The 13,800-nt window shown below is 41.1% G+C and overlaps 1 protein-coding gene across 1 annotated transcript; it reads right to left on the bottom strand.

The window, feature by feature from the left end:
* Positions 1 to 9,796: 9,796 nt before the first annotated feature.
* Positions 9,797 to 13,800, bottom strand: Psf3 (DNA replication complex GINS protein Psf3). Its single transcript, XM_080284260.1, has 4 exons — positions 13,681 to 13,800; positions 12,228 to 12,369; positions 11,043 to 11,172; positions 9,797 to 10,306 (listed from the first exon to the last, which is right to left on the bottom strand). The coding sequence occupies exons 1-4, from the start codon at positions 13,796 to 13,798 to the stop codon at positions 10,079 to 10,081; spliced, it is 618 nt and encodes a 205-aa protein (XP_080140386.1). The 5' UTR covers positions 13,799 to 13,800; the 3' UTR covers positions 9,797 to 10,078.

Raw genomic sequence — 13,800 nt, 5'->3', positions numbered from 1 at the left:
CATGTGTCTTTTATTACCAGTAATCCTTTGGACAGCACCGTTTAAGGAGAAATTTCACTCATACTTGGGAATGCAATACAGTACATCCCCCAGTACGTGAAACCCCTTGTGCAGGAGGACCTATTTTTAACATTTTCCTAACCAGAGTACGTGAGCCACACCCACATGACGCGAGGGGGCAGGAAAAAACTGCTCAAAACTGGTGTTTTCCGGTGTGAACTCCAAGAGCGACACCTGCCTCTCCACTATGCGCCACCCTCATCATCCATTACATTCAGTGGCCACCACAAAGTCAGGAACCCAAGGAAGCAGTGCCTTCTTCTGCAGAGCCAATTTTCCTGGGGAGGAACTAGAGGATGAGGTGATGTCAGTGGTGTCATCAATAGACTTTGAAGGATTCATGGAGGAAGTGAGTGAGGTGGCTTGTGAAAGTGTTGGTGAGGCAGGTGGTGCAGCTGGTGGTGCACTGGGTGGTGCTGCGGGTGGTGCAGGGGGTGCACATTAAGTGCCTCACCCTGCCTCGGAACCCCCATCTTACATCCATCAAACCTGTTGTCTTTGCTTAAGGTGAGCAACCATATTCTTGTTATTACAGTTATATCTTAAGTACCTATACTATACTATATATGTCTTGGATATTTTCCCTCAAACGGGTCAAGAAGGTCACTAATAGAGGGGGGTGCCGCCCATAAGTTAATTTTCCTATTAGTTTATGTATTCCTAGTACGCGAAATCCTACTACGCGAGCACGTTGCTGCCCATAGAGGCGCATACTAGGGGGATGTACTGTATTTGGTAAAAGCTGAATTTTGCATGAATGACACTGATGTAGTGGTAAGTGATGGTACCCACCATCCACATATTCAACGTAGTGTTGCCTTCACATGACTCTACAATGGGTGACCTGCCTGTATGTTTCCTGTAACCCATGAAGCCAGTGCAGTACTACATTAGGTGATAATCATTTAACTGATGAACGAATGCCTGGTGGTCAAGCAGAAGTGCATCAACCGGAAGAGGTCCTTACAGGTCTATGATTTAGGGGTGGTGTTCAAGGCCATTACTAACAAGCCATGCCGCAGGAGCCTATGCTTTTGATTGGGTAGGTAAAGATTGAATGATGTATAGATGGACACAATGCCATGTAGGTGCAAATGACTGATCACCCTTGCTGCACATGTCTGAACTATGAGCCCCTACACTTCTGATAAAAACAGGCGGTAAAGGGTTACATGGATGGAGAGAAGTGTACAGTAAAACCCTTTTAAGACAGGCTTCTGTTGAAGGGGACAAGTAAAGTGAAATGAGCATTTCCAAAGTGAGTATCCATAGCCAAGCATGGGCCCATAATCTTACCACTGTTTGCTTGCGTGCCCTCATCTTTCGATGCTGATTGAATAAAACCCTGCAAATTTTTAAAATAGTGGAATATGTATTGGTATGCAGGTAAATTATTAAGTCATGGTACTAAATCATAAATTTCCTGTATGATGGAAAACATGTTATGATAGGAACCTTTCCCTCCAATTAGTCTGCCTTAAAGCATTTTAGTGTATTAACAATGAGCTTGGTGGTAGTGGTGGTGACCATCATTCACTCACTTGATGTAGTGCTGCTTACTTCTTCCTTCACCTTCATCATTCTTTTTGTGTCTGTCCTCTTCTCTTCCTCTTTCTCCATCTTTCCTGTCATTTTTTATTATTGTTCTTTTCTATGCAGGTGGCTATACATTGAGTGACAAGCCTAATGGTTTCCTGTAAGCCAGGATGCCATTTACAGTGCTGGGTGGTATCCATATAATCAACACATACATGCTCCCTACATATCAACAAGTGGGTTGGCAGAGGGTTAGTGCTCCTCTACGTAAAACCACTAACTCAAACAGCCACCCCTTATGGGATTATGGCATCTGGCTATAGATAGACAGATAGACTAAATAATAAATTTGCTATGCAGCAATCCCTCGATTATCTGTCATAATAGAGCCAAAGGCATGATCGAATACAGGCAATGTCCGGATATGGAGCAATATCCTCTACTGTACCCATACCCTACCTATATCCATACTCAAACTATATGTACAATACCCCTCCTAATTTTGGCAGTGTTCTTGGTTTTTTGGCTGTTTTTAAACATCAAGACACACATTGCAATATGCAACATAATCCTAAACTAAGAAAACACTGCATAGACAAAAAAAAACTACAGTTAAGTCGCCCATGGCGCGTGCTGCTATGGCACGGTTTTCTATGACACGGCAAGGTGCCAGACCCAGAAAAACGAACCACGTGCATAAACTATACGTATGACGCAGGCATGGCAAGGTTTGAAACACGTGGGTTTGAACATGCCTTGACACCTGTTGCACCTGGCGGGCCACATGACGTGACGCAACAACTGCAGGAGGTTGTGGACGTTGCCCGTCAAGTTCCTGGCTGTTCTGAGCTAACAGCAGACGATGTGATAGACATGGTTAACTATGGCATCGACTCTTTTTGAAGCTGTCGTGGATGAAGTCATCAAGAGAGATGCTCCACTGGACAGTGGGAGTGACAGACAGGCTGACAGTGAGACTGTGGCAGTGAGGCGGGAACCAACAATGGAAAACTTGAGTGATTTATTGGCTGCAGTGAACATGCTCAAGGAACGGGTCCAGGAATGGGATGGAGATGTGGGGAGGTCTTGTAATTTTGTTACCTTTATTGAAAAGGCAGTGGCACCCTACAAGGACCTCCATAACAGGAGATTCAATGAGCGCCGACAGGAGGTGACCACATGCTACTTTTCCCGAGTCTCACAACCACTGCCACCACCAGAGCCCGAGCCACAGGCTGGTCCATCCCACTAATACGAAGAGGATGACAACAACGTCTCAGTTGTTCCTTCAGGAGGCTGAAATGGAGGGAGACAGCCTTACCCAGCAGCAGCATGAGGCACCACCAGGCTCACCTGAAGCTGGCAGGCAGTAGCCTGTTTCTTGCCTCGGAACCCCCAACCCTACCCCTTCCACTTAAGCACTATCGTCGTCAGAGTCAGGTACATACAGTATTTTATGTCCTTAAAGCCCTTTATTATTTATTGTTCAGAGTTTAATTTGTATGTAATACATGCATTGATTGATTGCTTGATTGTGTGTGTGTGTAAAGTGGGTAAAAATGGGGAAAAGTGGGGTGAAAAAGGGGACTTTGGGCGAATGAACCAAACTGCATTTTTCCCATAGGTTTAGTTATTTGTATGACACGGTTTTCTATGGCACGGGCACGGTCCAGAACCAATTACAGTCATTACTCGTTTTACGTTGATTTGGTTTACAATAATTCGCTACAACAATAATAGAAAAGTTCCACCCCAAAATCCGATTTACAATAAATTTCCCACTATAATGATTTTGCCATCGGAAAACGCTAGGCACATGCAAGGTGACCGTTGCTTGTCTCATCCAAGATGGCGGCCCCGGCACGCAGCGCAGTGTTATGGTTCAGGTCCCGCCACCCCTGCAAAGCCCTGTCTTTCCAACTTGTTCGTGTGTGCCCCCCTGTTATCGTCACCTCTCAGCCAAACATCGTACTACAGTACTGTGGCTTTGTGTGCCCAGTGGTAAGGTCAGTGCCAGTGTAGGCCCCAGTGCTATGGTTGGTGCAGGTATTGGCCCCAGTGCTAAGGTTGGTGCAGGTATGGGCCGGATTCCCCTCCCCCTAACCTGTTCCTGTCTGACTCAGAGGCTGACCACTAGCGCCTGTAAGCACAGGCTGTCCCCCAGCCTCGGGGGAGGGGTGACTTGTAGATGACTTAGACCAACACAGGAAGGAATGAAGATGGCTTGTCATTTATGGGTCAGTCTTGGTTAGGTGACTTTGGGAAGTTGAGCTGATGTAACCCCCCCCTATTATAATGTGTTTCAATCTCCCAATTTACGATAAAATCGGTATACGATAAGGTATGACCTGATGTAACCCCATCGTAAAACAAGTAGTGACTGTAATCGCCCCTTAGGCAACTTGCCTGTACCAATATGCACAGTACCCCTCCTAATTTTGGCAGTGTTCTGCAGTCTTTTAGCTCTTCTTAGACATCAAAACACACACTGGAATATGCAATATAATCCTAAACACTAAGAAAACAAAGCATTGAAAAAATAAAAAAAAGTAAAGCCCTACCAATATGTACATTACCCCTCCTAATTTTGGCTGTGTTCTGCAGTCTTTCAGCTGCTTTTAGACATCAAAGCACACACTGCAATATACAATATAATCTAAACACTAAGAAAACAATGCATAAACAACAACAAAAAACTACCAATATGCACAGTATCCCTCCTAATTTTGGCAGTGTTCTGCAGTCTTTCAGCAGTATTTAAACATCAAAACCCACATGGGAATATCCAGTGTAATGCTAGACACTAAGAAAACAATGCATAAACAACAAAAATCCACAAATATCCTACCTATAATGTACAGTACCCATCCTAATTTTGGCAGTGTTCTCTGGTCTTTCAACTGTATTAAGACATCAAAACACATATGGCAATATCCAACGTAACGCTAGACACTGAGAAATTAATGCATAAACAACAAAAGTCCACAAAAAAAATCAATGAAGACGACTGTTGCAGTATTTTTAACCCTCTTGGGAATTCAAAAATTTTCTGAGACAGCAAGAATAATGGCTGACCATGGAACAAAGAAAAACATTTCTTTCAATTTCAAGATGCCCCCTGAAAATAGGTTATATTGGTATAAATTGTATACCATCCTCTTTGCTGGTGTTTATACTATAAGCTAATAAAAATGCACAAAACTGATTAGTAAAAGTACAAGCAATGAGAATGAATTTGTTGGACAGTAAATAATACCTTCAAATAATTTTCCAACATCCTAGAGCAAAATTTTTGTCCACATCATGCAAGAGCTAAGCATATGTCTAGATGCAGAATTTCATGAACTTTCTCATGGTCTTTTTGGAATTTTGATATGACCAACAGTATTCAAATAAATCACAAAAAACTAAAAAATTCACACAGGGATGGTGAGCGATGCATGGGATTGGGGAAGGACTGAGGGAGAGGGAGGGAGAAAAGGCGAGCAGTGGTAAGCATGGGAAGGGATCGAGGAGGGACGGGGGGGGAAGGGGAGAAGCGAGGGATACCACAAGGCTTTCACCGTTCGGTGAGGTGGTGGATGGGCACTTCTGCTCTGCTGGTGGGTTAGGTTCTGTGTTACTACTCTGAGGACAGTACTGTACATTCCCATTGTTCTGGCCAGGGAACTTTCACCGTTTAGTAAGGACCCATAGCACCATTTTAGCTCAGCGTGTGGGTTACACTCTGTCTTCCTCTTGCGCTGCTAGAATGTTACCGGTGATCAGGGTGGTCGGGTGATTTTGACCATACGGTAGCGATCCGTACAGCCATTCTCACTCAGCTTGTGGGTTACGCTCTGTCTTCCTCGCACACTGCTGGTATGTTACCGGCAATGGGGGTGGCAGGTTGATTTCGACCACATGGTAGGGATCTGTACAGCCATTCTCGCTTAGCTAGTGGGTTATGATCTATTACCTGTGCATGGACCGAGAGACTGGTAAGCCATGGAACGAACTTTTTGGACTTTGTCGGCCGACCAGCCACCGAAGCCGGAACTGTCATGTCCGGTTACAGAAAAAGAAATCCAGATACTGTTATAAAAGAGACACAGGCTAATGAACGGATACGGAGCATGACTTGATGCGGACTGTCTGGATAATCAAGCGGTTACTGTATTATGGACAACCTGTTATGATAGGCACTTTCCCTTCAATTAGTCTGTCTTAAAAGGGTTTTAGTTTATTAAAAAAGAACTTAGTGGCAGGTGGGGGGACCCACCATCCACTTACTCAATGTAGCACTGCCTTTGGGTGACAACATCGAGTGACAAGCCAAATGGTTTCCTGTAATTCAGGAAACCATTTCTTACATTAGGTGGCAACCAGTTAACCAAATGATACCTGGTGGTTGAGGCAGTCCAGTTGCATTGAGCTTGTCCATGGGATGGTTGTTAGTTTATTCCTCACATAATGTCACTCAGCGATGAGTGAGCCAGGTCACACTTTGGGCTGAGTAGCCTAGCCCCAGGTTCCTGTGCTCCTGATGAGGCAAAAGAGTATTGGGTGTGAATGAATGTATGATGGACAATGAACAAAAGTAATACACCTTCTCCATATACCAGTACTGTTGTTTTCACATGGAAAAACAATTGAAACTATGAAATTAACCATCCTGCAGGATCAGCCATCATCATCATCATAACCTTAATTCCCACCTGAGAAAAGGGGTAAGGAATGATACAAAAACAGAGAAAAAAAAAAAAAAATGTGAAAGCTACACCAGTGAAATGAGCCACATGTATTTAATGCTTTCAAAAACTTGGCTCACCTTTTTGCCATGCTTCTCTCCATCTTCCAACTTGCTCACTTATGCCTTATTAATCACTTGAGTCTGAACATCTCATAACCTCGTATATGTATTTTTTGCTTAAAGAGAGAGGAGCATTCAGGTAAAATTTTGTAACCATACTGTACTTTTCATTTCCTATCTTGACAGTTGGTTCCAGTTCAGCTAGTTCTAAATTACAATGTTTTGCCATCCATTTCATCACATAAACATGGGATGATCCTGTGTCAAATATACTTTTGGCTTTTTCACAGGGAAGGAAATGGCTGGTGTTATGAAAGTCTTGATGAGAAACAGAGGTCTGAGCACGGTGGCAGCGAGAGACATGCATGAGAGTTTTAGAACTTACTTTAACATGGTGTTGTTGGGAAATTTGCGTTGAGTGTGCAAAGTGGACAGAACATGGAAAAAAGTGATTTGTGAAAGATATGGAGTAGGATGTCTGTGTACACTAGAATCAAAGGGTGTGAACTTAGATGGTATGGTCATGCACAGAGAATGAGTATACATAGGGTGGTGAAAAAGGTATATCTGAGTAAGTCTGGGTGTGGGAGAAGGGATGATAGACCAAGAAGGAAGGTGATAAAGAGGTATGGATGATGATGATGACGATTAAAATCTCATAGTTTATGTTTTACAGGCTGTGGTAATGAAGGTAAGTTATCAAGTTCTAAATAAAGGTTAGCATAGTTCATATTTTTTATCAGACATCTGTAATATGTTGAAACATAAAGTCCTAGTGATGACAATTTTAATTTATTGCATACTTCTACAAATGCTCGTAATTCTATGAGTTTTTGTCAATATCATACAATCATATTTTAATGTTGCCAAGAAAGCATGTACTCAGACCCAGCTGGTCACTGGAGTTGACTGCAACAGTCGTCCTTTTCAATATGCCACATTTTTTTTTGTCATTTTCTCCAATAGGTAGAACAGTTTGTCCCTGAATCTACTAAAATTTCAGTCAAATAATATCCAAGTTTCTCAGTGACTAGATATCCTATGTTTGGATTATCTGGATGTCATTCATATAGTTTAAACTTTTTCTTAAACTCTGCTGTTGTACAAATCTCAAAGGCCTACTACAAAGTCTGGCACAAATCTTTGATTGAGACTACCCTGTACAGCTTCTATCCCTTTTACTGTGCCTTCAGATTTTCTGTCCCTTTTCAGTAGCTGCAGTTGTAGACAGCCATTGTTCTCCTGAAACTATCACTAGTGGTTATGTCAGGTTCTTTTCTTTCACCTGGCCTGAGTGGTTACTTCAGGTTCTATTCATTCACATCCTGGCCTGAGTTGTACTTCTGTTGTACTTCAGCTCTATCCAATCATATTCTGATGATTTCATCCTTCACTTTTCCACCTGCTTCTTACAGTGTCCATCGCAAAAGTCAGTACAATAAACACAGGATCAAGCTTTGACTTACCTGGCTTGTTTCTTATTTCTTCCGGGGGGGAAAAAAAAAAAAGAGCCTCATTTCTTTTAATGGTAAGGAAATTCAATATATCTTAACTTAGCATAATCTTCCACATAATCATCCTTTAATCATTATCTCTTAACATACTGGTATGATTTCTCATGTTCTGTCTTGGAATGATAACATTCCATCTCTAGCAATCACAATTTTGCAGAGGTTAGGTGTGCTTGATGTATTCTTTAACCCACTCATTTGCTGACTTTGTGTGAAGCCCTTATTCACCTCTGTATAGAGTAAAGCTCTCATGTGTGGAGGCTTCACCATATACAGCACTATTTTTGAGTGGTGTCAAAGGCTTTTCATTTCAGTCAACCCTCTTCCTCTCACTGACTCCCCTCAACCTCTCTCTTTGCCAATGTTTGCTCTTTCTCACTCTGTACAGTTGCTACTACAGTTCTCTAATCACTGTTCTCCTGAAGTATCTGCTTGCATGTCTTCAGTAAGGTGGACAGTGGACATGCAGCCCCCACCAAGATATACACTCTCACTCTTTTCAGTCCAACTCTTTACCTAAAGAGATAACTGGTACTCACAGTGTTTCATGTATGCAACTGATCAGTTCTGGAAATGTCTTCCTCATTTTATCTTTCCCAGTGTCTATGACTTCCAGTCTTTTCAATAAAATGTGCCCTAGCACTTCAAACAACAGATCTTGAATTGGGAATTCTCTTTAATCAGTTTTCTTTGGAAAGAACAAAATTTGCAGGCTTTCAGCCTTGGGTTCTTTCTCTTTGCATAAAAAAGTAAAGTTACAAAAAGTATCATTATTTTCTAAAAAGCAATGTTTATTTCTCAACATGGTCCAGATGCAATCATATTAATTATTTTGGGAATTTATATACATTTATATACACTGACTCTATCGGATACATTTATGTGAAGCTACAGAATGTGATGAATGTTTTTGGTGTATCAGATACAACCAGGATTCCAGGTGCTTGAATGATGAGTGAATGGAAGCATGGCCCATTGGAGTAGACAAACTTGGGCTGTCTGGACGTTATTACTCCTCACCCTGCCCTAGGGTGGAAAAGGAGGTCCAGATGATGATGATGATGATGATATACATAACTGTATTCACCAGTATATATTTGAAGGCACTGGCCACAGTAAATTTTATACTCCATATCAGTCATCACCGAAGGATTAGTCAATATAGATTTTAACTCTACATGGACAGATTTCCCTGTGGCATGTATTTTCACCTGACATTAGCCAGAGTAGTAGTAGAGTAACCCCAGTCTGTCTGGCTGAGCAGATCCATTAACTGCAGGCAAGCAACTGCCCCTGCAGGGGTGCCATGCAGTGAACCGATGTTCCTTTGTGGTGGAAAGCACCTTACCCCAGCAAGGCATGGGGGAAGATTGTGAAGGTTTGGTTCCTGAACGGACGCTGCATTTGCATCTCTCCACCCAGTCTGCAGGGGCACCATAGTAGGCACCACATCACCCTGATATCTAGCTACAAGGTTACCACCCAGCACTGTAAATACTTTCCTGGCTTACAGGAAACCATTTGCCTTGTCACTCAGTGTAGTCACCTAAAGGCGCACGACAACAAGCGAATTAATGGTGAACACCCCCAACTACAACTATATTACCCAGTGCAAAATGCAAAAATCATCAGCTGTCACTGAAGGGTTAAAACCTGCTCCAATGAGCATTTATGACCTTCTGTTACATATTAATGGTGATGCACAATATGTCTGTCACCTGAGAACATATTTACTGCAATAAAGCCAAAACTCTTTAAAAGTTTTAAAATCTACTGTATAGTATGTTTTGCTAATTATTCAGGCTATGCAAAGATAAATAGCATGTATGGTATATTTTGAAAGAGAAGAATGAAGAAAAAAGAGAATATGAAATATCATAAGAAAGAGAAGCTCTGATACATGAATCCATTAAAAATGTCATAAAAATGTGAAATATTAAAACTGTAGCTTTTAGTTAGCTTCCCAAAACACATTTAAAAGAAACATTTGTCAACTATTGTCAACAGAATAAAAAACAAGAACTCTCAAGTAACCTCTAGAACGAGGTTTGAAAGTTCTCTGTCAATTTAAGAGAAACAAATCAAATAATCTCCAGCATCACATAGCAGAGACCTGACGACCACAAACTTCATCTATGAAACACTCAAACTATAAGTGTAGTAAAATGACCAAAATATCTCAGCTAACTTCTGAAAACTTGCGTTTATTCTGCTGAGTGACCATGTGAGAAGTAGTAACAATGTGTGCTCTCCGTGAAAGCCAAAGTTGGTGGTCATGGAAGGTGCGGCGGCCAGTGAGAAAGAGGGAGCGCTCCAGTTGATCTAACTTGGCCTGGCGTTTTCCAGCATCATCCTCTGGGGTGTTGAGTGAGTTGTCCATGATCAAACGCAGGCGTTCTCGTAGGGTCTAGAGGATTAGTGTGGAAATAAGCTTTAGCTACCAATGGAACAACACTGGAGGAGTAGAGTAGGATAATGACATCACTCACTATACTCATCACCTGGCAACCTGTCTCTTAAGCCCTGTCTCTCCTCATCCACTGCCTGTAGAGTGGGTGAGAAGGGACAGGGCCATGACTTCAGAAAGGGGGTGGGGCTTAAGAGACAAGTTGCCTGATGGCGGGTATAGCCATACTGGCTGTCACAGTGTCATCTATACTGACAATAATGAATGAAAATTAGTCAAATTTTTGTAAGGACATTTTAAAATCCTAAGTTTTCTGAGACTTGCAGTACTACTATTGCAGTGCAGTGTAGTTACCGTACTTTTCCTTTTAAAACATACACTGTCATTCATATGGATTTAAGTAAAGTTTTATTGTTCTCCAAATATTCAGCTAAATGTAAACAATGACAATGTGTGAATAAGTACTGCACTATCACAATCATTAGTTTTTTACCCCCCAGCAAGAGGGAGGGGGATGACATGGTTGATGAAGCGATGGGTAGGCTAAGGGATAATGGCAGTTCTGTAGTGTGTATGTACAGTACAGTATATGTGAGCGTGTGTGTCTGATAAAATGCCAATATCTGCTCCCCAGACCTTTCTCTAACGTTGTCCTCTGCTTCTCTTTCTCACCAGAGGAGTAAAGAAACTAGCGATTGTGATAGTACAAATGTAGTGTAACTAGGATAGAGCTAACCTCAACCATAAGAGTGCCCAATGTGGATGCTTCAGTTCCAGCCAGAGGAAGGAGGTGTTGCCCAAACTCATAGAAATGAGGGGAAAGAGTGTGAAGGTCCACCAGAACTGCATCTGCCTTCAAGATCTCCCTGTAATGAGGAAATTATATATATAAAAAAAAAAAAATATATAGGGATATGAATGTCCTACTATCTAACATTCATTATCCTGAACCAAAGTTAATACTCTGTATTTTTAGGGCTAATGCCTTATAATCTCAGCTTAAAAAAGACTCCTCTAACAGAAGTGATTAATAATGTAGCTATAATAACTTCACTGTTCCTCATACTCTCTCATGTTTTATTGTTACGATGCATGCCACCATTCAGTAATTGATCTATGCAGATTACCTTCTCATTATCCTCAAACTGATGGGTCAGTACAAATGAAAATACAGTACAGGTCAATGATGGAAAATCTGTTACTAAGAAATTGGATGCAACCAAACTACTGCTATACAGCAGGTTATTTACATACAGTGAATAAGCATGACTACATGAAATCCTCTATGTACTGAATTATCTATCTATCTATCTATCTATTGCAGACGCCAAAATCCCATAAGGGGTGGCCATTTGACTTTGAGTTATTTGTTTTATGGGGAAGGGCACTAATCTTCCACCAACCCACTTGTTGACACGTAGGGAACAAGTATGGTTTGGTTATATGGTTACCACCCAGCGTAGTAAATGGTTTCTTGGCTTACAGGAAACCATTTGGCTTGTCACTCAATGTAAAGCCACCAGTAAAGGAACGAAAAGCAATAAGATGTGACAGGAAAGATGGGAGAAATATACAGAGAGGAGTGAAGACACTAAAACAGAATGATAAAGGCTAAGGAAGAAGTATGCAGCTCTACATCAAGTGAGTGGATGATGGTCACCACCACCTACCACAAACTGAATTATCACTTTACCAAATTTTTCCAGTACAGTAACGGGGCTGAATGAATGTTAACTGCAATGATAAATCTATGGTTTACTGACTCACACATCAGTAAACTGAAGCCTATTAGAATGACATTCCTGAGCTCAAATTAGATAAATATAACAACAAAATGACGATGTGTAGCGCAGCATAAGATACTAGTTGGTTTACATAGCACACTAGCCTAGTTATTTAACTACGCCACTACAGCACTAACCTGTACTTCTCTCTGAAGGTCTTGGGCAGCCGACATGAGACAATCTGTCTCCGGGATGCAAGGGAACGAGCCAACCAGCATGGCAGTTCCAGCTTACTTCCAGTCTCAACATCTTTGCTTCCACTTGATGGATCCAAGTAACCTAAAAGTGGAACAGAAACATCTGTATTACTGGCAGTCATTATTATTATCCCATCCTTAATTCTCATTAAAAACTGAAATGAATAGGACCAAGAAATAAGAAAGTGAACAAAAGTTACAGAACTACCAGCAGTGCCAAACCAATTATTATTCACCTGTTATTTAAGCCTACATAATCTTAGTCCCATCTCATAATACTCAATTACTAAAGCCAGTTACTGTCACCACACACATCATGAGCCCAAAACCTTGAATCTGTCCAGAAAGCCTTCATACAAAACATTACAGGTATGAGGGAAATATAATGAATGTATCAAGGCAGTAGGGTTGTATTCCCAACAAAACTGAGATCATGAACCTCTGGATCTCTGACCTGAAGGAATATGACAATTATTTAAGATTTTACCAGGATTACTATTATGACTTTTCTTATCAGAATGACACATAAACAAAGATTTTGTTGCTATAACCAATACTGCACATTCTTTCATGGTGTGGGTAAGTTGAGAGAGAGAGAGAGAGAGAGAGAGAGAGAGAGAGAGAGAGAGAGAGAGAGAGATTTTATATAAATATGGAAGAACACCTACAACAGCCTTATACAGAAAATGAAAACAATTTAATAGGACAATTACTGTTTAGTGAAGAAAATATAGGAAGAACAAAAGACTATTTACATCATATATGGAGGAAAGGAGAGAAATTAAGGAAAGAAAGAGGAATACGTTAACAAATAGCAAAGAATAGAAAAAAAAATACAAAACAAAACAAAACAAAAGACACACGAGCAAAACACGAGAAAAATAATAAACTAGAAAAATGAATTGACAAGAGGAGTGCCGATGAAAAGGCAATACTCCTCACCTATCAACTGAACTGATAAAGACTAGGTAATTAAACTACTTAACAATCTCAGTGCACATAGAAACCCGTGAATGAGAGAACCTGCCACTACACAGTTTCAGGCACATTGGTGAACAATTTCTGGGCACATACAGAACAAATGTTGTGGTAGTTGGAGGAGCATCAATTAAGCCAACACACTATAGTATACCAGCAGGCTGTCCCAGCAATCCTCAACCCAACGTCCTGTTAATCGGTGGAATTGCACTAGTAAGAGAAAATGGCAAGAATTCATATATTACAGACTCATTTATGATATATTTATATCAAGTTCTTACCACAGGTCACGCTCTGACCTCAAAATATCCTTTGTCAAGGAGGATGGAAGGAAGGACACAGTCGATCTGAAAATAAATGCATACTGATGTTCAACTACTGTAAGCCCGATATAATAATGTAAGCTGCAACATACCGACATCACAAGTAGTCCTCTCAAATTTGCATGGAAGCTTCTCATTCGTTGCTAATATATCATCTATGCTGAAATAGCTTGGAAAATAACTGGTGCAATGTTGTGCCAAACAATCCATTG

This window comes from Coenobita brevimanus, chromosome 101, assembly GCF_032717465.1.
Source record: "Coenobita brevimanus isolate Jiangsu-jjx chromosome 101, ASM3271746v2, whole genome shotgun sequence".
Classification (NCBI taxonomy): domain Eukaryota; kingdom Metazoa; phylum Arthropoda; class Malacostraca; order Decapoda; family Coenobitidae; genus Coenobita; species Coenobita brevimanus.
This window is presented reverse-complemented; position numbering and strand designations above follow the sequence as displayed.